This window comes from Ostrinia nubilalis, chromosome 19 (assembly GCF_963855985.1).
Source record: "Ostrinia nubilalis chromosome 19, ilOstNubi1.1, whole genome shotgun sequence".
In the NCBI taxonomy this organism is placed as follows: domain Eukaryota; kingdom Metazoa; phylum Arthropoda; class Insecta; order Lepidoptera; family Crambidae; genus Ostrinia; species Ostrinia nubilalis.
In genome coordinates this window covers 12033184-12061109 of record NC_087106.1, presented here as the reverse complement: position 1 = coordinate 12061109, position 27926 = coordinate 12033184, and the positions used below count along the sequence as shown (strand labels likewise).

General features: G+C 36.7%; 1 protein-coding gene across 1 annotated transcript; it reads right to left on the bottom strand.

The window, feature by feature from the left end:
- Nucleotides 1-447: 447 nt before the first annotated feature.
- LOC135080971 (centrosomal protein of 97 kDa) lies at nt 448-27815 on the bottom strand. The gene is made up of 15 exons (XM_063975694.1): nt 27726-27815; nt 27495-27652; nt 27048-27192; nt 22897-23012; nt 22092-22291; nt 20969-21052; nt 19923-20079; nt 19627-19705; nt 18762-18977; nt 18191-18514; nt 17698-17950; nt 16393-16514; nt 15313-15506; nt 2129-2223; nt 448-556 (listed from the first exon to the last, which is right to left on the bottom strand). The coding sequence occupies exons 1-15, from the start codon at nt 27727-27729 to the stop codon at nt 448-450; spliced, it is 2256 nt and encodes a 751-aa protein (XP_063831764.1). The 5' UTR covers nt 27730-27815.
- Nucleotides 27816-27926: the final 111 nt, after the last annotated feature.

Sequence of the window (27926 nt, the reverse complement as noted above, 5' to 3'; positions counted from 1 at the left end):
ATAATATTTGGCCTAATATAGTGAAGTCCATCCATAAATATTCAAAATTTGTCTTTTATAATACTGTCTTTTAACAACTGCCCCTCTCTACCCGGGTCATACCTTCCTAATAAGCGTACCATACCACAATTCCACATTACACAAGCCCAATCTAAGCTTCGCCACTACAGCACATTCCGAACCTTAACGTAATACAACAAGGTTGATTTTGCGATGTTATTTATGACCTATTCATTACTTAAGCGTTTAAGGAGGATTTACTTAATTATAGCTTCTTAGATGTTATTTGGTGTTCGACGTTTTATTAATATCTTATTGTCATCTAATAGCAGCCTCCTTTAACGGTAAAGCAAAGATAGGTTTTTAATTATCTTCTCATAGCCTAAGATTTGCCTTAGAGTATTTTGAACCCTAAGTAGCTGCAACTAGGTCGGTTTCGGGTAGTCATCAGTCAACGATGACCTCTTGCTCGCGCTCCTCTGAGCTGTCGGTTTTCTCCTCTATGATCGACTCTGTGCGCTCTATGTCAAGAGTGTCCATTTCGTTTGGTTTCTCGCTAAAATACAATATTTTTATTCATGTTAATTGTATTTTATGAGCTGAGAGATAAATGTCGGAAAGTTAACTGTTAACCCTAGAGTAGTCGCGCCTTTCCGTGAAACGTGAGTGCTCGCGTATGAGCATTTTGCCGCCCAAACTTAAAGTCCGGTTGTGTGTCAATTAACAGTTTAAAAATATGAAAATCAGTTAAAAATGATAGAATAAAGCATACACTATTAGAAAATAACGTTTATTAAAGATTTGTGGTTAAAATTTAAAGAAAAAAATATATTTTGGAAATGTTAGGAAATATTTATAGAAATCTTAGAAACACTATTGTTTTTACCTACATACATCATCAAATATTAAACTTATTAGCACACTTAAAGGTTTTCCTTACATATGACATGTGCTTCAACAAAACAGGCCTGTCACATGTGCATTTAATGTGCGTTGCACAGTAAATTTGCACAACTATTGCACCCTTGGCACATCATCTTCAGATTCTGCCGCTGATTGTTCTATAACAGTATTGTAATGACTATGTTTACTTTCTTTATAACTTTAGTATACATTTTCCACTAATTTTAGTGCACCAGCTTCTTCGAAATCCGACATGTTCCTTGTTTTTTTCATTTTTTGTATTTTACGTGAATTTTACCGAAAACGACATGAAATAAATTAAGCACTAATAGTAATCATCAATGTTATGACGTCATTAATGTCAAAACAACATTATACGCAATAAAAACTAATAATCTTCCAACTACACTAAAAACCAGACACACAAATTTTAGTTACGTCAGTAGTCGCGCAGTGAGCAATTTGCCGCAAAACGTGACATACGTTCAACAATCGTTCTCTATTGCGGTCACCTGCGCACTAAATTTCTTCTAATTTCTAATACATGGAGGTGAAGTATCGGGAGGCAGCTACTGAAACGCTTGACTTTAACAAACGCATCGTGTAGAAAATAACTCGATTTTTTTGCCGAGGGCGGCAAAATGCTCATAGCGCGAGCACTCTAGGGTTAACAGAAAAATACGTATGAAATTAATAACGTTCATAATGCCTCACTGTTAAAACCCCAAGGCTAAGATTTTCATAGGAGAAGTTAAACGCATTGGGTCCGCAATTAAATAAATGAGACGAAAATAGATACACTCAAGGTTCAGTCAGACAGTTGAAGTCTAGCAATGAGGGTTTTCGCGAATGAAAGATCCGCTAGATGGCGGGACGTGGATGTGGGGTCTGACTGCTGCGTGATTGGTGGATTTTGACATATCTGTCAATGTCATGTCAAAACTAACCAATCATGCAGCATTTGGACCTCGCGTCTACGTATTGCCATCTGGCGGATTTTTCATTCGCGAAAACCCTCATTAAGTATAATAAACGTTGTCCCGAAGTTATGGCAAGCTAAATTGAAACGTGTTGAAGTTCAAAGCTGCTAAATTAATGTAATCCCAAAGTAATGGCAAGCTTTTATGGGACGTGTATAGGAGCTTTCGAAAGGGTCTACTTACATAGTAATAAAGAATTTGAAAGCAAGAAAAAATTTTTTTGTATTAATTTGCGTGCAACTTACGTTTCCTGTTGATGCGCAGGAGCGGGCTCGGGCGCGGGCGCGGCTGGCGCCAGCGGCAGCGACTGCGGTCGTTTTAGAAACGAAACGCGTTCCTCCTGTCGAGAAACACCTCGTTAGCGTCTTTTTTGAGTCATTTGGGGAGCTATTTTGAGCCTTATTGCCTCGTCTTACGGACAAAAGAGTGATTGACATTGCGCATATTTTCTGTGTAAGGTCAATTATTTGTACACTGGTCATCACAAAAATCAGCCCTCCCGCGACAAGCACTTTCAAACGTATGCATCACCACTTCCCACCAATATTGGCACCATTTAAAAGCCTAGTTCTAAACTTCATTTTATTAAAGGAAAGGTTTTTACACCAAAAATGTGTCTGTAGAAAAATCCAGAGAGACTTCTTCGCTTGAGCCAACTTTTATGGCTATAAAACTATTAATAATATAATATTCATCTGTTAAAGAAGACACGTGAGATCATTATTTGGTTTTATAACCATAAAAATTGGTCTAATTGATCCCAGAGGTGAGCTCAAAGTAGGGTTTGCTCCCGGGAAATCCCGGTACTCATTTTTCCCGGGAATTCCCGATAATCTAATCCTTTATCTAGTTCCGGTACTGACGATGCAATTCCCGGGACTTTCGGTACTTTCGGGACTTCAATAATTTATTTTTAATAACAATTTTTTGACTAGATGCCATCATCTTTTTACGTACACACTATCAACAAATGAAAAAATATTAATAATGTTCCTAATTCATTACTATCCTTTTAAGACTGATTGTTTTATCTGATTGTACTTAGATACTACTGATTATTTCTTTCAACAGCGTGTTTTTTTATAAACCTAATTTAGTTAATTTTGGTTTTGTCCCTAAGAGTAGGCGCACACCGTTGATTTTTCGTCGGCCGATAGTTTAGTCGGGCAGTTGATCAGTATGGGCATGTATGGGAGTGTGCTACGCCGATTCGATTTGGCCGATTCTTCATACAAATTAAAATCGGGCACAACTATCGGCCAACTAAAAATCAACGGTGTGCGCCTTCTCTAATTCTTGTCGCTGCCAGTATTTGACATTGATAGAAAGTGAGAAAACATATTATTTTAACTAAAATAGGTTGATTAAACGATTGTTGCTTTTTATGAATATGGCGGTTATGATTTTTAATAGGCATTTATAACTAGTTTTGTCGTGTTGTGTAACTGTTTGGACTGATTTATTATTAAGGTAACAAACCAATTGAACTGAACAGAAAAAGTTTAATATTTTTGTTAACCTATTTACATTTTTATTAAAATTACGTACAAATTAGGTAATTTGTTTTAATAAATAATTCACGTGGGTACCGAAATTCCCGAATTTCCCGGTTTTCCCGGTACTGGCTTAGACCTGGTACCGGGAATTCAGTAACACTCCTTAGTACCGGGACTTGCAACCCCTAGCTCAAAGTGAGGTCTTTTTTCAAGTCACATTTATTGTATATCGCGTTTATGTTAATCGTTTATTAAGAAAAGGATATTTATTGGGCTTTCAAATAACACCAATATTGTTGGGGAACTATGATTGTGTCAGTAGAAACGAGTCCTGTAAAACGTAGGTGGGCCGATTTTTGTGATGACCAGTATAGTTGGTCTGTTTCAACCAGGGATGTAATGGATATCCGTAACCGTGCCCGAAACTTTCGGATATCCGAAATAAAAAAATATCCGAACCGTAACCGATTCAAAAGTTTCGGATAATTTCGAATGTAGGCAGTTTAAATTGTTTTTTTCTATAGCATTATATGTAAAGGCATAACAGCCTGATTTACCTTTATAATGCCATTTAGTATACATTTTTATTTTTTTAATTACTTTTTATTTGATGTAAAGTGTGCGACCATGAATAAACCGTATTGGACAACTATTGCAAATTGCATTCTAAAGCACAGATATCTATACAGGGTGGAAACGTTAAGTGATCTCACTCGATTATTTCTAAACTATACAAGATATCGAAAAACTGATTACTGATTCTGAAAGTGCTTCATAAGCTCTTTCAAACGGTATCAATAATAGGTTACAGAATAAATTGGATCTATCCGAAAATTCAATGTTTCCTGCTTCCATACATTGAGTAAAACCACGTAATATTAAAAACTATAAAAGATATTTAAAAACTGGTTACTGATCCTGAAAGTGATTCACGAGCTCTATCCAACGGTACCAATAATAGGTTACTTAATAAACTGGATCCATCCGAAAATTCAATGTTTCCAGCTTCCATACATTTAGTACAGCCACAGTCATGGCACTCATGTCTTGATAATATTATAGCAAGTAAAGCCTAAAAACCAATTTACGAATTATTTTTAAGTGTTTATTATTTAATTAAAAAAATTAATACTTCTCATATTGTTTGGCTGGCATACATTTAGTATGGAGGCTGAAAACATTTAATTTTCGGATGGATCCAGTTAATTCTGTAACCTATTATTGGTACCGTTGGATAGAGCTCGTGAATCACTTTCAGGATCAGTAACCAGTTTTTTGATATCTTGTATAGTTTAGAAATAATCGAATGAGATCACTTATCGTTTCCACCCTGTATATCCGAAATAAAAAAATATCCGCAACCGGTATAATATTATTCCTATATCCGTAACCGTATCCATAACCGAAACTACATATCCATAACATCCCTAGTTTCAACCAAAACGCGTCATCCGCTGGACGAAGAACTTTCCCGACGACGTTCACCAAATCGACCTAGTGGGAAGCTTGCTTACATCAAAACTTCTGGTTAGTGATCGCTATTCGTGTACCTAAACGTGAACGACCTAAAGTCGCTGACATAGCCCGACGGATTAGCAAGCTAAAGTGGCAATGGACAGGGCACATAGTACGCAGAACTGACGGCCGATGGGGCAGCAAGGTTCTGGAGTGGAGGCCGCGTACCGGAAAACGCAGCATGTGACGTCCACCCACAAGGTGGACCGGTGACATCATAAAGGTAGCAGGAAGGCGCTGGACGCAGGCCGCTACCAACCGGGCAACATGGAAAGCATTGGGGGAGGCCTATGTTCAGCAAAAAAGACTATTCCCACCTCTCGTTCCCACCACTGCAACTCCTGTGTAGCCAGGATCTACAGCGCCACAAAAACCCAACCAATGAAGGTCAAGTTTGTCCCGGGGGAAAGTTAAACTGTCATTGGACCCGCAACGAAATTAATCAGAAGAACATAGGAGGAGTTCGAAATTAAGGTTCGACTTCCCTCCATTGCAAGTAGTCCAGTCATTATAGTAAGTTCACCTCGGAATTTGAGATACCCAGCTGTAAGTCTGTAAATACGTGTATATTGACACCCTAAAAGTTGTCTCAAAACCTACATATGGTAGGGTGTAAGCAACTATTAAATTTCAAGGTCAACGGTCACAAAAATCGGTTTTTTGCGCTTTTTTTAGAAATATCTCATTTCCTGTGGGTTTTTTGCTATTTGTATTTATTATCAATATTGTAGAATACTAAATTCTCTACAAATTTTGTTTAAAAACTTTTTTTATACGGTGAACCGTTTTCGAGATAGAGGGCGGAGAGCGCGCGGTCACTGCATCACTTCAGGTCTACTTAAGCGGTTTAGATTTTTCATACAAAAGGATTTTCCCGCTAATTCCTGTGGGAATTTCGGGAATTCCTTGTTGTAACTAAGCTTTGAGTTTACTAAGGTACCTACATGCCAAATTTCAAGCGTCTAACTTCCGTTAAGCGTTTAGATTTTTCATACAAAAGGATTTTCCCGCTAATTCCTGTTCCCGTGGGAATTCCTAAGTATACTATAACCTGCCCAGGTGTATGAAGAATAATTGTACCAAGTTTCGTTAAAATCCGTCGAGTATTTTTTGTTTCTATAAGGATCATACAGACGGACAGAATTCTATACATGAAATATATTTTCAAAATAACTATCAGGGGGTGATTAGTGATCGATACTGATGCCAAAAATGCAATCAGTAAAATTTTTGTCTGTCTGTCTGTCCGTCTGTATGTTCCTTATAGAAACAAAAACTACTCGACGGATTTTAACGAAACTTGGTACAATTATTCTTCATACACCTGGGCAGGTTATAGTTTACTTAGGAATTCCCACGGGAACAGGAATTAGCGGGAAAATCCTTTTGTATGAAAAATCTAAACGCTTAACGGAAGTTACGACGCTTGAAATTTGGCATGTAGGTACCTTAGTAAACTTAAAGCTTATTTACAACAAGTAATTACCGAAATTCCCACGGGAATTAGCGGGAAAATCCTTTTGTATGAAAAACCTAAACCGCTTAAGTTGACCTGAAGTGATGCAGTGACCGCGCGCTCTCCGCCCTCTATCTCGAAAACGGTTCACCGTATAAAAAAATTTTTCAAACAAAATTTGTAGAGAATTTAGTATTCTACAATATTGATAATAAATACAAATAGCAAAAAACCCATAGGAAATGAGATATTTCCAAAAAAAGCGCAAAAAAACGATTTTTGTGACCTTTGACCTTAAAATTTAATAGTTGCTTACACCCTACCATATGTAGGTTTTGAGACAACTTTTAGGGTGTCAATATACAAGTATTTACAGACTTACAGCTGGGTATCTCTAATTCCGAGATTCTTACCTAATTTAAGCTTAAATGACTGGACTAAAGGCGGATGACAGGTGACAAACAAAGGTTTAAAACCTTTAAGAAAAGATTATGCACCACGGACAATAAATATCAATTAAGGGGGCCTATCTTATGAGCAATGGACAATTTGACAACATTCTCCAATAATTCGAAATCACAACTTTTCTAAAAAGACACTTCATTCTGGTCTTAAAAACTTAATTAATTTTAAATTACCTGTTATTTACGATTACACTGGTCAACAAAATTTTGTAACAAGAAAGGTGCTTGCTAATTTTAAATTACCTACCTACCCTCAATTTATTCCCATATTTATTTTGATTCCATCAGGTCTAGTTTTCGTGTTACAGCTAGTACCCACAAAATTAAAAATTAACCGTTTTTATTTCACTTTCTCATTCAGATATTTTTTTTTATTTGAAGAGCGTAGTGTTTCGTTCTGTTTTTAGAGATAAATGATTCTTAACCCTTAATTTGGCAGACTCATTATTTATCAAGAAATAAAAATACATCGTCGGATTTATGTTCTTAGGGTTATTTATAGGTCAGAAAAAAAAATATAAAAAATCGGAACTTCACCAAATAGAAAAAAATCAATGTTCATCCCAATGAACACTGCCAAATATATGGAGAATTTTAACTGTTCATTGGGGTGAACATTGCCAATTTAAGGTAGAGGCATTAAATTAAAACAATTATTCATATAAAAAGTAAAATTTATAGTATTAAACGCTTTTTGGTGCACAAAATAGTAAGAAATTAACTATTACCATACAATTTTGTGTGATCGTTGAGGTAAAACAATGTTTAAAGTTTTTAAAGATAAAAAAAAATTTTTAGTTCATGTAACTTAAAAGTGGACAAGTCGCACAAAATAATAAAAAAAACAGCTCCCACATTTATAAAATATATTCTTCAGGGTTTAAATAAAAAAGTAAAAATGATTTTAATCAAAAATATTCTTAGGAACTACAAACTTTGAATCTACAAACAACCGCTAAATTAAAATATGTAATTATTTTGCATGAAAATTTAGAAAACAATTATGTCCACTTTTACAAGCAACAAAACATTATTCTGATATTATATTTCATGAAAATACAGTATCAAGCTGCCAACAACTCAAACAAAATAAAAATTAACTCTAAATAAAGAAATTGGTCCACTGAAATAAAATTAAGCAAAAATAAACGTTTCATAGCCTATTTGACAACGTTCACTGGGATGAACAATCAAACATTGCTGGTAATTTGGCAATGTTCACTGGGATGAACACTCGACTTTGACCTGGTATAGCATGGCTTATTTATTAAATGAGCATTGTAAATCAATCAAGTTATTGAGCATGAACACTATGCAATACGTTAAAACCACTGTCATTACTCAATTATAATAAAAAACATGTAAAGCTTGAATAAACACCTTGACACTAAAGCCTGGTCTTCGCTATGTCGGCATTTTGGCTAAAATTAACGCTTTCAGACTGTAGCTAGCACATAAAAATATTTTTCTACCAAAATTTAAGTATATTTTCTAGTGAATAAAAAAACTTACCAGTAATTAAGACGTATGCACTCGGCATATTATTTTTTTCAATTTAATGTTCATCCCAGTGAACAAAATCAAATGAAGGGTTAAATAATGTCAAAAAAGTGCAAAAATTATCCTGACAAGTTTTGTTACATTTGGGGTGACATTACTTTCAAAACTCAGCGAAGGAATTTAAAACCATTAGTAATTAAGTTATATGAATAGTTTTTGGCTTTGCCATCGGACAAGAAGACAAAGCGAGGGTTCCACACTTCTGTTGTGTTACATGTGTGTGTCTTTTCACTGGATGGACGAAAAGATCTCGATCTATGCCTTTTGCAATCCCTATGATTTGGGCGAAACCAACGAACGACTCATCTGATTGTTATTGTTGTCTTAATGATACAAAAAAGGTATTACAATTAAAACAAAAAGTAAAATTAAGTATCCTGACCAGCCTTCAGCTAAAAGACCGATCCCTCATAGTGAAGATCTACCGGTAGTCCGGTACCAGAACCACCTCAAACTAGCGATCTGGCCGTTACGCCAAAAATCGAAAAAGACACATTGGATCCTGACTTTGAGGGCATATTTGGTGGCCCTCAAATCAGGCAACTGATGAAAGATGATATATTTAAAGAAAAGCTTAGTAATTTAGAAAAATCAGCTTGGGAAACTTTCATGAAAGTAACTTCAAATTTTCTAGGAAATCACCGATCAAGTGACTATAAATGTATTATAGCGGAGCTTTTATCTGCTTATAAGGCTTTGGCCTGTAATATGTCATTGAAAATACATTTTCTTCATTCACGTTTAGACTTCTTTCTTGAAAATTTGGGCGCCAGTATCGATGAACAAGGTGAAAGATTCCAACAAGACATTTCTACCATAGAAAAACGATATCAGAGCAAGTGGAGCCCACGAATGTTAGCAGATTACTATTGGGTATTAAAACGAGACATTCCTGAAGCAAAATACAAACGAAAATCATAAAAGTATATTCATATTAATGTTGCAATAGATCGAAATAACTTCTTTTAGTTGATTAAAATTCAAAATTTCTAAAATGTTATAAAATGGTGTAACAAAAAAACTATTCGTATTGAAAGCCTTTAAATTTTATTTCTAGTATCCTTATCCTTGTTCTAATCATAACTAGACAAAAGTTTTCATGTTACATGCAAAAGTTGTTTTTTTGTTGACCAGTGTTATTGGTCGCATTGTAATTGAAAAAAGTAGTATAATTGAGTTGACAAAATAGTGACGTCACTTGCTTGTAGTGCCATATAAAATCTATGGGAGAGTTTCGTTTTGACAGTTTTAAAAAGTACGTCAATTGATTGGTGGTGTCAACATGTCTATTAGCAACTAGGCCAATGTTCAGCAGTGGACGTCCTATGGCCTCGATGATGATGTCGCGTGTATACCTTAATTCTTCAGAAATTTCCTTAAATGTAAACAAACACTTCTGCACACAATTACACCATAATCACTTACGTGTTCATAATATCATACACATTATTTCACAAGCCCATGAAACCAACTTTATTCTCACGATTATACAAGTTTGGAATCAATCTTTAAACAAATTATTTTAGCAAAATTATGTGAAAGATGAAAATTTGTGAGACTTGTCAAATTGACTTGAAGTTTAAAATTATGTGTTATCTCCATGTTGTCTCTGACACATCAGTGTTGTAACCTGTAAGTCATAGATAATAATCGGTAAATTTAATCGATTTTATTTCAATTATTCAATCATTTTTATTACTGATTGCATTTAAATAGATTTAAATAGGGTCTTAATCAACAATGTATTTTTTCTTCATTGAATGTACTACCACAGAATAATAATAAGTACTACGTACAGAAGTTTTTCTTCGCGAAGGTATTCAAAAAAATGTATGCTCAATGTCATCAACAATATGGTGTAATTTAGCTTGTCTTAAGAGTCGAGCACCGTTTTGTTGACATACGTCAGTGATCGGTACTGTCCTGATGCCATAGGGCTGACTGCTACAAGAAGCTACTGTGTCGCCATCTAGCGCACCACACTTGCATTCACTGCTCTTCGCGGCAACGCGCAGCTACATGCGGCCGCCAGTTATATAGTGTAAGAGCTAGCACCTAAATATTTTATAACACACATAACTGTGACAATTTATTTCACGTGGGCGAAGCCAAAAAGCTAGTAAGAAATAAAAATTCAATTCAGTAGGTATTTCAAACCAAATTTTATTACATAAACAAACATTATACTAATTTCATTATGGGCCCTTAGTATGTGAAAACTGCAATTGACGATATTTCGCACTGTTTTCAATATTATGTATTACAGAACGTATGTGTGATGGGATGATATTTTCGAAAACACGATTAGAAAAAATTTTTCTCGAAAAAAAACATTTACCTCTGGATTTTTTATAAAAGTTTAATATGACCGTGTTTTACAATAAAATTCTTATAAAATCACAAAGGTATCATGTTTGCCTCTTTGATTTCCTGGCTGTTTTAGATTTCAAAAACCTAAATATATTAATTTATTATCTTTCTGATAAAAATGTGAATGGCTCTTGCGATGTCCCCCCCTTAAATCAAAATGTCTTTATTTGGTCTATATGCCCATCATCACTACGTAATAATTATAAAAAAGTCGCTTTCCTGTCTGTCTGTCCCTATGTATGCTTAGATCTTTAAAACTATGCAACAGATTTTGATACGGTATTTAGGGTTCCGTAGCCAAATGGCAAAAACGGAACCCTTATAGATTCGTCATATAGTCTGTCTGAACATAGAACGTTTTTGTGCACTTTTTAAAATGAGTTAACCATATGGCTATTAGACTTGCACACGTCCGTCCGTTTTTTGTAGGATTAATATAATTAAGTAACATTTATTTTTTGCATTCGGCTCTTGGTCTAACCCAAACGAAACACGAACAACTAATGAAATAACAATGAACAAAGTTGATAAATTAGTAATATGTAAATAATGAATTTGTTTTACGAGCTGTCCCGGCGTACTTCGTACCGCAAATTAATATAAAGTTGTTTAAGTGATTTATAAAATCGCAATATTAATTTTTGAAAGTAGGGTCATTGTGCTGGTTTTCTATCTAACTTCGGTTTTCGTCCATTTCACTGAGCTGCCATAAACACATGCGTAAAATGGCAATGCCAGATTTTGTATGGAAGGTGGCGTCTTTTTTTTTTCGCGCGGCCATCGACCAAACCTTATTTTTTGATTACAAAATAGTGTAATAAACCAAACTTACTATGACATGTATACCTCTAAACTCAGTCTGAACTGAGTTACGAACATTAGAAGATGATTTTAAATACTAGATTTGCTTTCTGCGTGCAAGCTTTGTAAGAAATTGCAACAAAATAGTGACATTATATGTGTAAACAAACAATAACATCAATTATAGGCTCCAGTCATCAGTATGGGCAGAATCAGGGCAATAAAAAAAGACTTCACTATTTTGTTGCAATTTCTTACAAAACTTGCGCGCAAAAAGCAAATCTTAGTATGTAAAACATCGAACTTCTAATGCTCGTAACTCAGTTCAAACTGAGTTTAGAGGTATACATGTCATAGTAAGTTTGGTTTATTACACTATTTTGTAACCAAAAAACATGGTTTGGTCGATGGCCGCGCGAAAAAAAAAAGACGCCAAATTCCGGCATTGTCTTTTGAATACAAAGTATTGTAGTCACAGAAGGCAGTAGCCATCCCGCGCTAGTTTTGTTGCAATCTATAATGCCTAAGCAACAGTTCTACCTAAATGAAAATGTAATTTAAAAAGTAGTGAGTTCCAAAAAAATACCTAAATGCGCGGCCATACACCGGTCACCGGTACATTGCAGAAATCATCGCGCTAGAAAAAAAACGTGCTGACAGGAAAAGTTTTTGGCACGTATGTCTAATTGATAGCATTATAAACACAATTTTAAGTGTTTATTAAACTTCTTCATACAAAATTAAATCTTAGATGACTAAGGGTCATTTTTTTAAAGCATAGCTCAGGTCATATAGCAGGCAAATCAACTCGGAAAGGGATCAACAACGTATCGCCTTTTGTGGCATGGAGGTAATAGTGGAGAGGAAATATAGATCTATACAAAAATTCGACAAATTAATGACAAACAGCTGTTTATCTCTTTCTAACTTACCCCTGGTGATGTATAAAAAAAAGAAATAGATAATGTTTGGTCAGTACTCATTCTGGCAACATTTTCATGTGACGTCACTAACTACCTGACTTGTGCCGAGTAGGTACCTACATACAAGATTTAAGAAAACAACATATTTATAGGCAATCAGCTGACAACTACACGCACACACACACACACAAATACCTGTCAGCTGATTGCCTATATTGCGGCCATGTTGTTTTCTTAAATCGTGTATGTATTTATAATGCGTGTAAATTTTAATGTGTGTGTAATGTAAATGTACCGAGTACGTTTATTTTAAAGTTACGCCAAGTCCATGAGACATTGATATACGTCAGTGTTTTGCGAGCTGTCATTGCCCTTCGCGCACTGTCATCGGCGAGGCAAGGCGTTTACGTTACGGTGCGGATTGTGTGTGCGTTGCAGTATGGACTTTAGTTGACTGCCTTTATGAGCACTCGAACGACATAAAATAATATGATACATTTATGTAAGGGTATTTTAAGATCACAAAGTTGGCAACTCCGATAGTTGGACGAAAACCAGCGCAAAGACCCTATCCTGTTTGACACCTATAATAATTGACAATAGCTGGCTCGGCGAACTTCGGCAAACTAATGTGTGACGTGAAGTGCCAAATCGCGGAAAATGTCGGAAGAAATAGGGTGATTGCTACAGTTATTGGCCCTTTAAGAGCGTTGTGTAAGTTAACTTGTGTAAAATGTAACAAAAACTCGACTTTTGTTTACTTTTTATATTTTATTATGAGAAAACAGTATTGCTGCTATTTAAGCTAGTACCTATTTGGTGTTATACGATAAGAATTACAATGATAATTTTAAAAATATCAGAGATCACATTATTAGCTATTGGCCCCAAAATCACAGTAATTGGCTCCTAGAAGTACAGTTATTAGCCACCGAAAAAAAACCATAAAAATCACTGTAACTTCACGCTTTGTAATCCTAACTCATTTTGTCTTTCCTTAAGATTAGCTAAGAATTCGTCATCAGTATCACTCTTATCGATTTCTTCATCTATCTCATCATCGTCAGTACATTCAGTAACATTGTAACAATTGTGACAAAGATAACTGTCTCCTTCTTCTTCAGGAATATGCTGTTACACAAGATTTATGAAAGACACGGTGACATTCAGAGCATACTAAAAGTCTATTTTTTATAAGCTTTTTGCAAATATTACAGATTTGATTGGATACAGATACATTAGCATTTAGCAGTTTTCTTTTCTTCAGCTTTCAGTTTTCTGTCCTCTCTTTTATGGTCTCTTTCAATTTTCCGTTACCTTTTTTCTTTCTCGAGGATTTCTTTTTCTTTAGCTTTTTCTTCCAGAATCCTCTGATATTCTGGTTACGGTAACGGTTCATCTCGTCGTTCTCGTTCGTCTACAAGTACCTATCTCATCTTCTTGGGTCCCAGTTTTAGGGTCTTTTGTCTCTCTTTCTTTATCTCTAGTTTGAAGTTCTCCTATTTCACTCAATGTTGATTCTTTCTCCCGATTTATAGGTTCAGGTTCATCTGTAACTTCCGCTTCCAATCCATTTTGCTTATAATAAATAGTCCCACAAACGATAGAGAATAAAAAAAAATTCATTGTTTTGCATTTCAGGTATTATATTTTGTTTTATTTTTTTAAACTGATTAAGTGTTTCTGTTCCAACTACTTATACCAACCTTAGTATACTGTGTTACCTACGGCATCTTGTAACAATCTAGGTAAAGTAAATCAATAAAAATAGTTATTGGCCGTGCATAAGTGTCAGTAATTGGCCCCCCGGCTAATTACTGATCCTAATAGGTTAGGACGTTAGTATTTTAATAGCAAATATTTAAGGGTTAAATTAACTTAATCTTGAATAAAAATACAATAAAAGTAAAATTTAATTATTGGCCACCCATGGCCAATAACTGAAATAAATTGAAACGTGGTATAGTTATTGGCCGGTCTAATTTTAAAGTTATTTTATTCCAAAACAAAGTAACTTAATCTATCTACATAAGCTACCATTTATCTCTTTACAAAAAAACAGTAAAATTACTATAACAAGCAAAAACAATTAAATTACGAACAATATTCATAAATATTTACCTTAAAATTTTGACAAGCATGCGGCTACTCGGACGACTCGTTGTCGAAAGAAAGCTTCTGCTGTTTAGAGTGCCATCTGTTCTTACTCTGACATACTACATTGGACAGCGTATTGCTCAGAGAAAGTATTTGTGTCTCTTTTCCACTCTTAATAACGTACATATGCTTGTTTATTTTTATTTAAGCCAAGGTGGCCAATAACTATGTACAGGCCAATTACTATAGCAATCACCCTACATGAATTTGCATGAATTATCATGAATAACAATAACCACTTATTTACCTCTCAGTGTCTTCAGGCAACTTAAAAAAAGTACATTGTGTGTTTTTATTATTATTTAGGCAGTTAAATACTGCACAGTATTTTTTACACAGTATTTTTTTTTTTCCATAATACAAGAGTACGCGTGCGTGTGTCAATGCTCGCTCGTATCTCGTATGTGACGCCTTGTCGAATCGCCTCCTGTAGGTGGGCTATCGTGCGTGTTTTGTTTTCGATGTGAACTCGCGGAGATGAACAGGCCTGGTACTACTAATTGTTTAATGCATTGCTTTATAAAGCATTATAAATTATTTCTATAGGTACGTAAGTACTACAATAATTTCAATCCGCGATTAACGAGAGGTTTTGTCGTCTCACTAGGGCACAGATTAAAAATGTTTTAATGTCAGTTGGCCATGTTTGTTTACATTTAGGGAAATTTCTAAAGAATCCGACTTTACCTGCGGCGTGCACACGCACGTGACGTCAGTCTGCGTGGCAGCGGGCGCGCGCGCGCAGGCCACGCAGCGCAGGATGTCCTGCATGCACGTCTGCAGCGACGCCACCTGCGACTGCAGCCGGCTGCACGTCTCGGTCAGCTGCCGCACCGCTTCGGTGCTGTCGTCTGAATCGCACGACCGGACTTTTTGAGTGTCTGCAGACAATTTGTAGTCGGTGAGCAATTTGAGTTTATTCATTTATAAAAACAAATGACTTCACTTTCCACTAAAACAAAATATAATAAGTCATAAGCGCTTCTTTTTTCCGTCCTCTATTTCATCCCCTTTGATATTAACTTTACCACAAAAGATAGACTGTATCCTTCTCCTATCCCTATACCAAACTGTATCAAAATCAGGCCCCTCTTTCCCACTGGGCACTTTGGGCAAGTGCCCAGGGCCCCGCGATCGAGAGGGCCCCCGCCTGCTCAAAATATTTTTTTCCAGATGATAAGGGCCCTTGATCCTTAAGTGCCCAGGGCCCCTAGTAGGTTAAAGACAGCCCTGATCAAAATTAGTTCGGTAGTTAAAGCTATTACGAAACAAGAGGATACGTGTAATTAACAAGTTATAGACTAAAGCCTGGTCCGTGAGCACGTAGAATCCCGTCCGAGCGACAAGGATGGGCAGCTTGGAGTCATTGGACGGGATTCTACGTGCTCACGGACCAGGCTTTATATAACTTTCAAATTTCTATATTTGTTTGGGTCACATCTAACCTATCAATATGCGGTAACAGCTCTATGTGGTATGACATCATCGTACGATTACTACGACGAATTAGTTGCAGACTTGAGGGCAAAAATGAACGATCAAAACACGCACGTATGTGATACTTATAAATAGGCGGTTATCACACTGCGCCGCGTGATTTCATATAAAAATCCCGCGCGCAGACGCGTTGTCAGTGTGTTGTGCCGCGCGTGTTTTTTATACAAACTGAGGTACTTGCATACAATGATTAAATCTGTCGTCCCGCGTACCGCGGCGGAGCGCGGCGCAGTGTGATAACCGCCATAGAATGGTATGGTTAAAACGTACCTGCAGCTTGCAACGTTGAAACTTTCTTCCACAGCGCGTTGATGGCTTGCATCTGTAGCTGCTGAATCTTGCGCTCGCTTTCGAGGGCTGCCTTAGTTGCCTCCATGTCGCACGTTAACCTTCTACGGGAGAAAAGCAATATGTTTAAATATCCACTGATACTGATACTGAAATACACTTATCAATAAACAATTTGTTCAATATCACTGAAAATATCAGCCATATAATGTCGGTCCGATTCGATTGAGTAATGACAAGGCGGAAATTTTACAAGTAACCACAAAAGAAAAAGATTCCAGAGAAAGGAAACTAGTGTCTTTGTCTCTGTTTATAATGTACTTACTGTATATGCTGCCTCGCTCTAGAGCCTGAATGGCATGCAGGATCCTCAGTGTATCCTTATTAAGGTTCCTGCTGCGGTATCCACGCCACATCTTCTGGATGGTGACGGCGGCCATGCATTCTGCACTCATCTTCATTTTGAACCATATACTAGAGGGAACAAGTGTCCTTGTCTCTAATGGTGTGTACTCACTGTATGTGCTGTCTCGCTCTCGCAGCCTGGATGGCATGTAGGATCCTCAGTGTATCGTTATTAAGGTTCCTGCTGCGGTATCCACGCCACATCTTCTTGATGGTGACGGCGGCCAAGCATTATGCGCTCATCTTAATTTTGAACCTTATGCTAAAGGGAACAAGTGTATGTCTCTAATGGTGTGTACTCACTGTATATGCTGCCTCGCTCTAGCAGCCTGGATGGCATGCAGGATCCTCAGCGTATCCTTATTAAGGTTCCTGCTGCGGTATCCACGCCAAATCTTCTGGATGGTGACGACAGCCATTCATTCCGCGCTCATCTTAATTTTAAACCTTATGCTAAAGGGAACAAATGTCTTTGTCTCTAGTAGTGTATACTCACTGTATATGCTGTCTCGCTCTGGCAGCCTGGATGGCATGCAGGATCCTCAGGGTATCCTTGTTAAGGTTCCTGCTGCGGTATCCACGCCACATTTTCTGGATGGTGACGGCAGCCATGCATTTTGCGCTCATCTTCATTTTAAACCTTATGCTAGAGGGAACAAGTGTCCTTGTCTCTAATGGTGTATACTCACTGTATGTGCTGTCTCGCTCTCGCAGCCTGGATGGCATGCAGGATCCTCAGTGTATCCTTATTAAGGTTCCTGCTGCGGTATCCACGCCACATCTTCTGGATGGTGACGGCGGTCATGCATTCCGCGCTCATCTTCATTTTGAACCTTATGCTAGAGGGAACAAGTGTCCTTGTCTCTAATGATTTGTACTCACTGTATATGCTGTCTCGCTCTAGCAGCCTGGATGGCATGCAGGATCCTCAGTGTGTCCTTGTTAAGGTTCCTGCTGCGGTATCCACGCCACATCTTCTGGATGGTGACGGCGGCCATGCATTCTGCACTCATCTTCTTCTGTCGTCTCTGGTTGGACGCTAGTTTGATGATTTCCAACTTGTCTGGGTCTATCTGGTCCCCGCTCTCTTGTTTCGTCATGCCGTTCAGCTTTTTCTCTTCGGTTTTTATGTCACCTTCAAACAAATGAGGACATTAAAAAAATGTTAGATGAACAAATAAAGTTCTTTTTTGTTGAAATTACTACATTAAGGGTGCGTCATGACTGTCACGCACGTCAATCTTTTGACGGTTTGATATTTTATACGATTTTGTTGTAGAAATGACTTCAATATTTTCCGTAATAATGACTGTGATAAGTATTATTATCGATACATCATTCGTATCTGCAAATGAAGTCAAGATCAGAATCTTACCTTTAGACAAACTCCCCTTCCGCTCGATTTTGGACTTTAACTTCGGGCTAGAAGTCGCACTTTTGGGCAGCTTTGGGGATCCTTTTATGTTCTTATTCGGCTGAACGATCTGTCTATGCGGTTTCTCTTCTTGTATGCTGCTGTTACTTGATTGAGACGATGTGTTAGAGATGCTATTGACGGAGTGGTTGGTCGGCTTTGGTATGGATCTTTGGATGTCGTAGATTGGGTCCTGGTAGTCGGGACTCATGAGCGATTCGGGCACGGGAACCATCTTGGATGCTGCTTCTAGGGAATGATTCACTGGTTTCGCTGGCGGTAGTTCTGTAACGAAAGAAATAACCGTATAATTAATTTTACTCATCACTAAAAGAATAGCGTTATTTTTTATTATGGTAAGGTTTTGTATCCGATTTTTGTCTGTATTTATTTTGTCTGTATTACTCAATTAAGTGACACATACTTGCCATTCTACTATTATTGCTGCCAATAGCCTTAGGGGCAGAAAGCCTTGGGAGGCTTTTATCCAGTAGTAGAAGTGTTTTGCTTGAAACCAACGACTTTGACTTACCTGGTGCCTTCTCCTTCTCTTTGCCATTGTCCCTCTTCTCTCCCCCATACATCAAGCCAGGCGAGTCGAAGCTCTGGCTCATAGCTGATGGTATAGGGATGTCTCCGGAGTATGAAGCTGACATCAGCTGCGGCGAAGCGGACTTAGGCAACGCGGCGTGGAAACTCGACGTCAGCCGATCCGGTGAACGGCCCATGTGCCGGGAGGATATACGGGCTGGAAAAAGGGTCCACTCTTCAGTTTAGGTACAGGTACAGATGATGGCACTTCAAGCTAACATTGGAATCTTATATCTAACTAGCTTTCCGCCCGCGGCTTCGCCCGCGTGGAATTTTGTCTGTCACAGAAAAACTTTATCGCGCGCGTCCCTGTTTCAAAAACCGGGATAAAAACTATCCTATGTTCTTTCCCGGGACTCAAACTATCTCTATGCCAAATTTCATCAAAATCGGTTGCGAGGTTTAAGCGGGAAAGCGTAACAGACAGACAGACAGACAGAGTTACTTTCGCATTTATAATATTAGTTGGGATGAATATAGAGACGATTTTGCAATAAAAATGTATATTTTGATGTCGAATCGAATGGGTTGCCTCTCGTGAGCCTTGTCGTAAAAATTGACAGACCTGCCGCGTCGAAAGAGTAGAACCTATCTTTTTTGCGACAATAGAAAAGTCGAAGTGCAGTGTAATACAGCTGTAGGTTCTTGGCACTAAGCTAACTGAATTCCGCTTAATGGCGTGAGAATCACTATAATGTCTTTTAAATGTGTTTGCGGAGTGATGAACAAATTAAAAACTTATAAATTAGAATGTCTGAAAAGACACTGTACAATGTTTGAAAAAATACGAGTTTTATTATACTTACATTGAACTCTCGGAGATTGTAACTTAGTTTTCAAAGGACTGTGGTTTTGGTCTTTTAGCTGCTGTTGATGATGTTGAGCCTGGAACAATAAAATAAAATCATCTGTTTGATCAATATTTTATATTTTTTTGTTTATGATTGTCACATTTTTTTATGGCAGGTGTCAAAAGATACTTTACCTTGCTGAGAATAAGGCGCAGTTTCCTCTGGTCCTTGGTCGTCTATGTGAGAGGGCAGATGGAGGCCAGGTACTCGCATAACTCTTGGTGCCGCCGGCGTGGGAGTGGCGACCTTACCTTGCTGAGAATAAGGCGCAGTTTCCTCTGGTCCTCGGTCTCGAGTGCGTCGGCCGTGAGAGGGCAGGTGGAGGCCAGGTACTCGCATAACTCTTGGTGCTGGCCGGCGTGGAAATGGCGGCCCTTGCCTTGACTGTACAGCCATTCTGCTTTTAGGCTGCCAACATTTAAGTGTCAAGTTAGGATAAAGGCTAAATAATCACTATTTATTTAATTTTGTTTGGATTTCGCCAAAAAATTATTCTATCACGGACATTACGGTCGCGCGTCACGAAATATACAATATTTTAAGGTACTATCGGCAACAGTGTTAACTACCCATTGTCGGTCATGTCGTCTTGTTCTATCGCAAAGAATCACCATTTGATGAAAGCGAGAGCAAAAACGGAAATGGATAATTAACACTGAAAGATTACGATCAATACTAAACCTCAAAAAGTACCAATTCTTAAAACCACAATTAGTTTTGTTTATATAGTGTGTCGTAAACGCTACGTTACCCTCAAGAAAAAAGTTAATTTTCACTAAATGAGAATGACATAAATGAAGGTATCCATGCCATTTGAAAGGCAAACGCGATAATTATAACCAAGTTAGACATTATGTGGTCGTTTGAAAGTATAATTAGATATTCCAAGTGAATACAAGACAACGGTTGAGTGGCCCATAATGAAACTGCTGCATATTCATAATACAACTTGAGAATAATAATTAATGACAAAGCATAGTATGGAAAGCAGCCGAACTGCTAAGGTTTTGTTGACATTGGTCAGTAAAGTAATATCATAAGATTGATATGAGTCCCAAAATCATCAGTTTGCTATGTGCAAGATCTAGAAAAAATAAACAAGTAACATTGGCAGATATCTCTTCAAGAGATTTAAATTGTAACATCAAAAAATCCATGAAAAAAATAGCAAACGGTCGGGGGGTCGCAAAATATTTTTTCATACTAGGGGGGTGTCATGAAAAAGGTTGAAAAACACTGGACTAGAGCAATCAAGAGAGAGAGAGAGAAATAATATTTTAAGTACGAATTGTCTTACCTCTCTATCGCGCTGACGACGAAGCCATCGATGCTTTTTACGCTGAGTATCCAATTCAGGACGAACGGACGGTAGTCGAAACCTCTGAGTATCGAGCAGTTAAGGATCATTTACGAAAAAAATACTCTTTTTTATTCTATAAATTTAAAACTTGTAACAAAATATTTTTAAACATTATACCCATTTAACTATTTACATAAGCTTAGCAACCGGTAGTAAAATATAGATGAATAATAGCATCGAATCTAATTATGAAAAAATGGAATTAAAACAAATCGGAACCAACATAATATCCATAAATAATTCATATAACTTTTCTAAGTTGTATAATTCCTAACGAAGTTAGCATAACAGCTCCATTTATTTGGTCACGCACATTCCAAATAATACTTATTATTTCGGTATTTCGGTCGCACGGAATGTAGGGTAGGGTTCAATTAGAATTTAGGGGAAAAGATTAAGAACATCAAGATGTGACAATTATTGTATGTTTGTATTTTTCTTCAAATATTGAAAATTTTAGACAAGAACAACATTGGAATATACTGTAAAAACAACTTGCAAATAGTTCTGTAAAAGTTATGGATTTATCAATTAGCCATTGGTTGCCAGTTAACTCTCCTCAACCCTCAAGTAGTCAATGGTAACATAGTAATCACATTATTTATTTCTTTTGAACTTCTTTGCCTTGTGGTCAAAAACAATGAGTAATTTGATTGAACTTGCGACTGATTTGAAAAAATCTTTTACCTTTAAAATCCTACATTATCCGTGATGAACATAGGCTATACAGGGTGTTAGGTAAATGGGTATATGAGCCGACACTAGCCCATGTTAACATGGTCGTATAAATGGTATCGTGAAGTCAAAAAATTGATATCTTCATTTTAATTATTTTAATTTTTATACAAATCGGATTTTATAAAATTTATTTTGTATGAAAATTAAAAAAAATAAAATGATGATACAAAATTTCTGACTGCACCATACCATTTATATGACCATGTTAACATGGGCTAGTGTCGGCTCATATACCCATTTACCTAACACCCTGTAGATAGATAAATTACGACAACTTTTTATTAGTTTGCCGGGTCAGCTAGTTTTATTATGAAAAGGATACAGTTTGTCCTTCCCAGCCATAGCCACGCACGGGTTGCCTTGCACTGAGAAGCTGTCCAGCTTCGTCAGGTGCACGAGATGGCTGATTTCGTTCAGGTCGGGGATGTTGTTGTGTGCCAGCCCTAGATGTTCTAAGTGTGGAGGCAGGTAACGGTCGCACTGGCGGAGGTCGGTTATCCTGTTGCGCTCTAGGCTTAGGTGCTGGAGAAAAAATAAATAGCTGTTGTGTATGTTGCAAAGTAAGGGGGTTTGGATTAGGGATGTTATGGATATGTAGTTTTGGTTATGGATAGGATACGGTTACAGATATAGGAAAAATATTATACCGGTTTCGGTTACGGATATTTTTTTATTTCGGATATCCGAAAGTTTCGGTTACGGTTACGGATGTCCATAACATCCCTGGTTTGGATAAATGGTAATAAAGTAACAGGTGCCAGAGTAAAAGGTTTTTTTAGAATAATATTATGAGGAGCAGCCAATAAGTAAAAGTTACAGATAAAAATTGTACACAATGTTTTTCTCAAAAAGCATCTCTCAATCAGTGAGAAAAAAATGGAATATTTTACAGTAAATTAGACGTTAGTAGTTGTCGCTCATCGATCTATCGATAAAGTTACTCAATTAACGCGAGATTAAATATTTACTCAATTAACATTAAACACAATGGACCAATATAAATAACATTTAAGAGAATAAAAAATATTAACAGCTGTTTAAAAATATGTTTACACTTTAAAAGACTGAGTAATTTCTTATAAGATTTTTCATAATGTAAAAGAGAATCATAAATTTTATATACTTACTTTTAAGTTTTTCAAATAAGAAATATCAGCAATGAAAGAAATTTGGTTATTTGAAAGATCCAAGTATTCTAGATGAATGTTGTTGTTCAGGTGTTCTATTGACTTTATATTGTTACCTAAAAACAGAGTGATAAAACACATAATTAACACAATAATTAATAATATAATCAGCTTTGGGAGGTTAAACTTCCATATTCCAAAACAACACTTTTGCATGCCTTAGATGTAAACTTATAAGCATTAGAATACTATCCATGTTTGGACATAAAGATGAAAAATTTATTTGCAGTTGAAAAAAGACATTAAGAATAGGAAATCATGTCTTTTTCTTATTTTTTTTATGGCCAGATCAGGGTTATTACGGCCCACAGAGTGACCTCTCCAATGAATTTCACCAAAGTCATTTTAATATCTACAGGGCAAAAAAAAAACAAAGGAATTAAGAGAACGTGAACCATTAACATTGAAAGATAATTAATCACTCACTTTAATTCACTTTCATTATGATTACCTACTTATGATAAGAAATAATGTCAAGTGACAATACTTTTGTTTGACAAAAGAAACTACAAAACATCATTGAGGATATCCTACAGAGATGAAATGAATCTAGTTTAGCACAGTTGTATAACAATGGCCAGTATTGTTGAGTAGATTTCATTGATGAACAGAGATCTATGTCTAATTTTATGCAAGGCTGACTAACTATTTCAATACAGACATTGCTATACTATATGTATTGCAGTCTATTATTATGTGTTTGACCTCCATATACCACTCTCGGCATGAATATGTTACATGTACAGTTATAATAACATGTAAACCAAAATAGATTAGTAATAAGATATAGGAACATCATCTATATTTACTTTTTATTGTCAATGAATCCGATAGTAACTAGGGAATGCAGAATCGGTTCTGGTTTGAGGAACCGGGTTTTTCGGGTCTGGTGGTCATAAGAACCGGGAGCCCCGGTTTTTTCGGTTCTTTCGGTTCCAAAAAAACAATATTTTGATTATGTTTTTATTATTGAAATAACACTTCTTTGAATAGACTAGGAATGACCAACAAACATGATTTACAATATTTTTCTATTTTTACTAAATTCTACTCCCAAAAATAAAATAAAAAGTAAAATAATTAGTTTTCAATTGAGGTACCACAATCAGTCTTTTTCATCCAACTTATCGATATATTTGACTATTTATACAGGGTGTTACTTTGCATTCTTGCCATATTTACAGAGGTTACTATATTACTGATACTGAACACAAATCCGTAAAAAAATAATGCCCGAAAAATTTTTTTTTTTATCTTGAGAATTTTATTTTATCGACAATCTGTTAAACACACCACTAATTATCGTAACGCATGCACATCACTTGTTGGCGATGGCGATGGAGACTTTTTTACTTTTTATTGTATTTTTAAATATCTATTGCAATCTATTGTCTTTAAAATGTCTTTTTGACACTTGTAAAAAACTGAGAAATCCATCAAACACAAATCACGTTATAAATAATACAAAAATGAGTGAAGTGTATTCAAACAACGAATAATTTAATCAAAATGGTGCTTGGAGTGTCTGCAAGACGTCTTAGACGAAATGCTTGATGACGTACCCTTAGCATTACACCAAATGCTCTACTACCAGCAGGATGGTGCTCCCCCACAATAAGGACGTCAAGTGCGCGAATAATACGTTTGGTGAACAGTGGATTGGACGAGGGGTCCAGTAGCTTGGCCACCACGATCCTCGGACCTGACACCAATGGATTTTTGAAGTGACTTGAAACGACTGGTATGCGCAGAAGAGATAAACAGTGTAAAAACGCGTTACATGAAAGGATTGTTTTAGTGATACTGTGATACAAAACGTTTATGTGTTGCGAAAACTAAAGCGAAAAACCTACGCTTCGCCGTGCTAGACTGTGCCTTCATCAGAACGGAGGACACTTTGAACACTTGCTTCGCAGTACTTAAACTTTGTAAGTAGGAACTTATGAATAAATAATTAATTAGGAATAAGGTGATTTCATTTCATACTTAATTTATTAATTTGTAAAAATAGGGTACAATGTTGTAAATTAATTGAAACCCTATTAATTATTACGTATTTTTGACGGTCCTAAGCCAGTAAAGTAGAAAGGAAAATCTGAAATCAACTGAAGAGTATTTTAAAATAGTTATTATGACTGGATAAAAAGGCTGGTACCCAAAGCCATAAAATTAAGAACTAGGCCACGCCCACTAGGTTTATTCCACTTGCACCTGTAGAACGTGCGAGACAAAATTGGTTTATTCCAATTTGTACTGAAAAACTAAATTTACTAAAATTTTAGTGTACTTTCTTTATGGGAGTCTCTTGTTTATCTTAAATAATAGGTATTGTTACCTACTTTTATCTCTGTGAATATGGCAAGAATGCAAAGTAACACGGTGTATATTGACTGTCAGATGCAAAGCAAATAAAGGAGAAGGAGTGTTGCCAACTCTCACACAAAAATATCATCATCATCATCATCATTTAATTTTAAACCATAGGATAGGACGTCCACTGCTGAACATAAACCTCCCCCAATGCTTTCCATGTTGATCGATTGGTAGCGGCCTGCGTCCAGCGCTTCCCTGCTACCTTTATGATGTCGTCGGTCCACCTTGTGGGTGGACGTTCCACGCTGCGTTTTCCGGTACGCGGCCTCCATTCCAGGACCTTCCTGCCCCATCGGCCGTCAGTTCTGCGTCCGCGTCGGGCTATGTCCGCTGAATCCGCTGACATATAAAATGAGGAGATCCGTAAATGAACTAAAGTCGCTACTTTAGTTCATTTACGGATCTCCTCATTTCTGATTCGATCTCATAAAGAAACACCGAGCATAGCCCTCTCCATAGCACGCTGTACAACTTTGAGCTTCTGTATAAGGCCTATAGTGAGAGGCCACGTTTCCGAGCCATAAGTCATCACTGGTAACACACATTGGTTGTAGACTTTCGTCCTCAGGCACTGAGGTATTTTGGATGAAAAGATGTTGCGTAGTTTCCCGAACGCTGCCTAGCCGAGTTGGATTCGACGATTGACTCCCTTTTCGAAATTGGACCTACCTAGCTGGATCGTCAACAATCTCGAGGATTGAGCTCCCAACCGAAACTGGGTAGGGCGCAACATGGACATTGGACATAAGCTTTGTTTTGTCCATATTCATCCTCAGGCCTACCTGTTAGGAAACTCGATTAAGGTCTTTGAGCATTGTGCCAAGATCTTACAACGATTCTGCCATGACCACAATCAGTATCGTGGGCAAACCGAAGGTGAGTGATGTACTCGCCATTAATGTTTATGCCGAATCCTTTCCATTCAAGGAGTTTGAAAGCGTCTTCCAATGCAGTAGTGAACAGTTTAGGAGATATAACATCTCCCTGCCTAACGCCTCACTGCAGAGGAATCGTCCTCGTGCTCTGCTCCTGTACTCGGACCGACATGGTGGCGTTTTTGTACAAGCACTTCAGCACCTCGATATACCGATAGTCAATACGGCACCGCTGAAGAGACTGTAAGCACTGCCCAAGACCCGAACGAATCGAAGACCTTCTCATAGTCTACGAACGCCAAGCATAGTGGCAAGTTATACTCGTCAATCTTCTGTATAACCTGTCGCAACGTAAGCGCAAACAAAAATATGCCAGTGATTTAAAAAAATTGTAAGAAAAATGCTTAAAATATTTACATATCTCATAAAAAAAACATAATACAAAACCAATAAGTAGGTAATCTTTATTAGTAGCTAATCTGATATCTTTAGGTTCTCTATACGTTCGCAATGTTCTTGTTACGATTCATGCCTAATACCTATAACAGATTTTTAGATACATATGCAAAACCCGAAAGTACCGAAAGAACCGGGTTTTGAATTTTTAAAACCCGGTTCTTAAGCTGTCGAAAAAACCCGGGTTTTCCCGGTTCTTTCGGTTCCGGGATTACCCGGGTACAAACCCTAATAGTAACATACTAAAATAATATTCTAAATATTGATTCTGTTCAAATGAGAAAAATAAACTTAACATTACTTGATAAAAAAATTCAAGTTGATAAATAATTAATAGTTGAAGAATAAACATTTTGATAAATAAATACTATTACACTGAATACTCACCAGCTAATTTTAGTACTTTTAGGTATATCAGATCTTTTAGTCCCTCTATTTGGAGAATTCCATTATTGTTTAAAGCAAGTATTCGTATATTCGTCAGGCGGGATACTCCATGCATACGGAGCAAGAAATTGTTGCAAATTGAGACCTAAAAAAATAAGACATTATTCTTAAAAAGCCTTAGAACCTCTTATTGTAACAGTTACCACGGTAAAATTATAATTAATACATAAATAAATAAACTGAAAACTGACAATAATAGTTGATGTATAGGTTTTCTTAAAATCTATTACAGGTAACTAACTAAAGACTACAATGACACCAATCCTTAATGTTTCATACGGCCTAGAGGCCCAATGATTTGAGAATTACTAAATTAGACTAAATTGAAACTAAACTAGTTTGAATTTAACTTGTTCTTCACCCAATTGATAAGTGTAAGAAGCTTACATTCTCAACACGGCTGTATGTCTCGATATTGTCCAGTCTCTGCAGCTCATTCTGATCGAGGATTAAATTAATAACCGTCTTAGATTCGTCTGCAGGCGCTTTCTCTATTTTCTTCAACCCACGCCTCGATAGATCCAAAGTTTCATTCTTAGGTTCGTCTGTGGATAAAATCACTAGGTAAATTCCTACTGTAAAAATAAGTTCAGCATTTGTTGAACAGCAACAACTTACCCATATTTGTTTTATTACAGCATCTTTTATTTATTTATCGGAAATACGATGCAGTTTTCCACAAAAAATCAACATTTGTGTACATTTGACATATCTGTCACGTTCAGGAATAAAGAATAAAGTTTTATTTGTTCTGTATCAATATTTTGTCAATAATGTTTTAACAATATTTTACTCATAAATTGAGTAGCATTAAACATT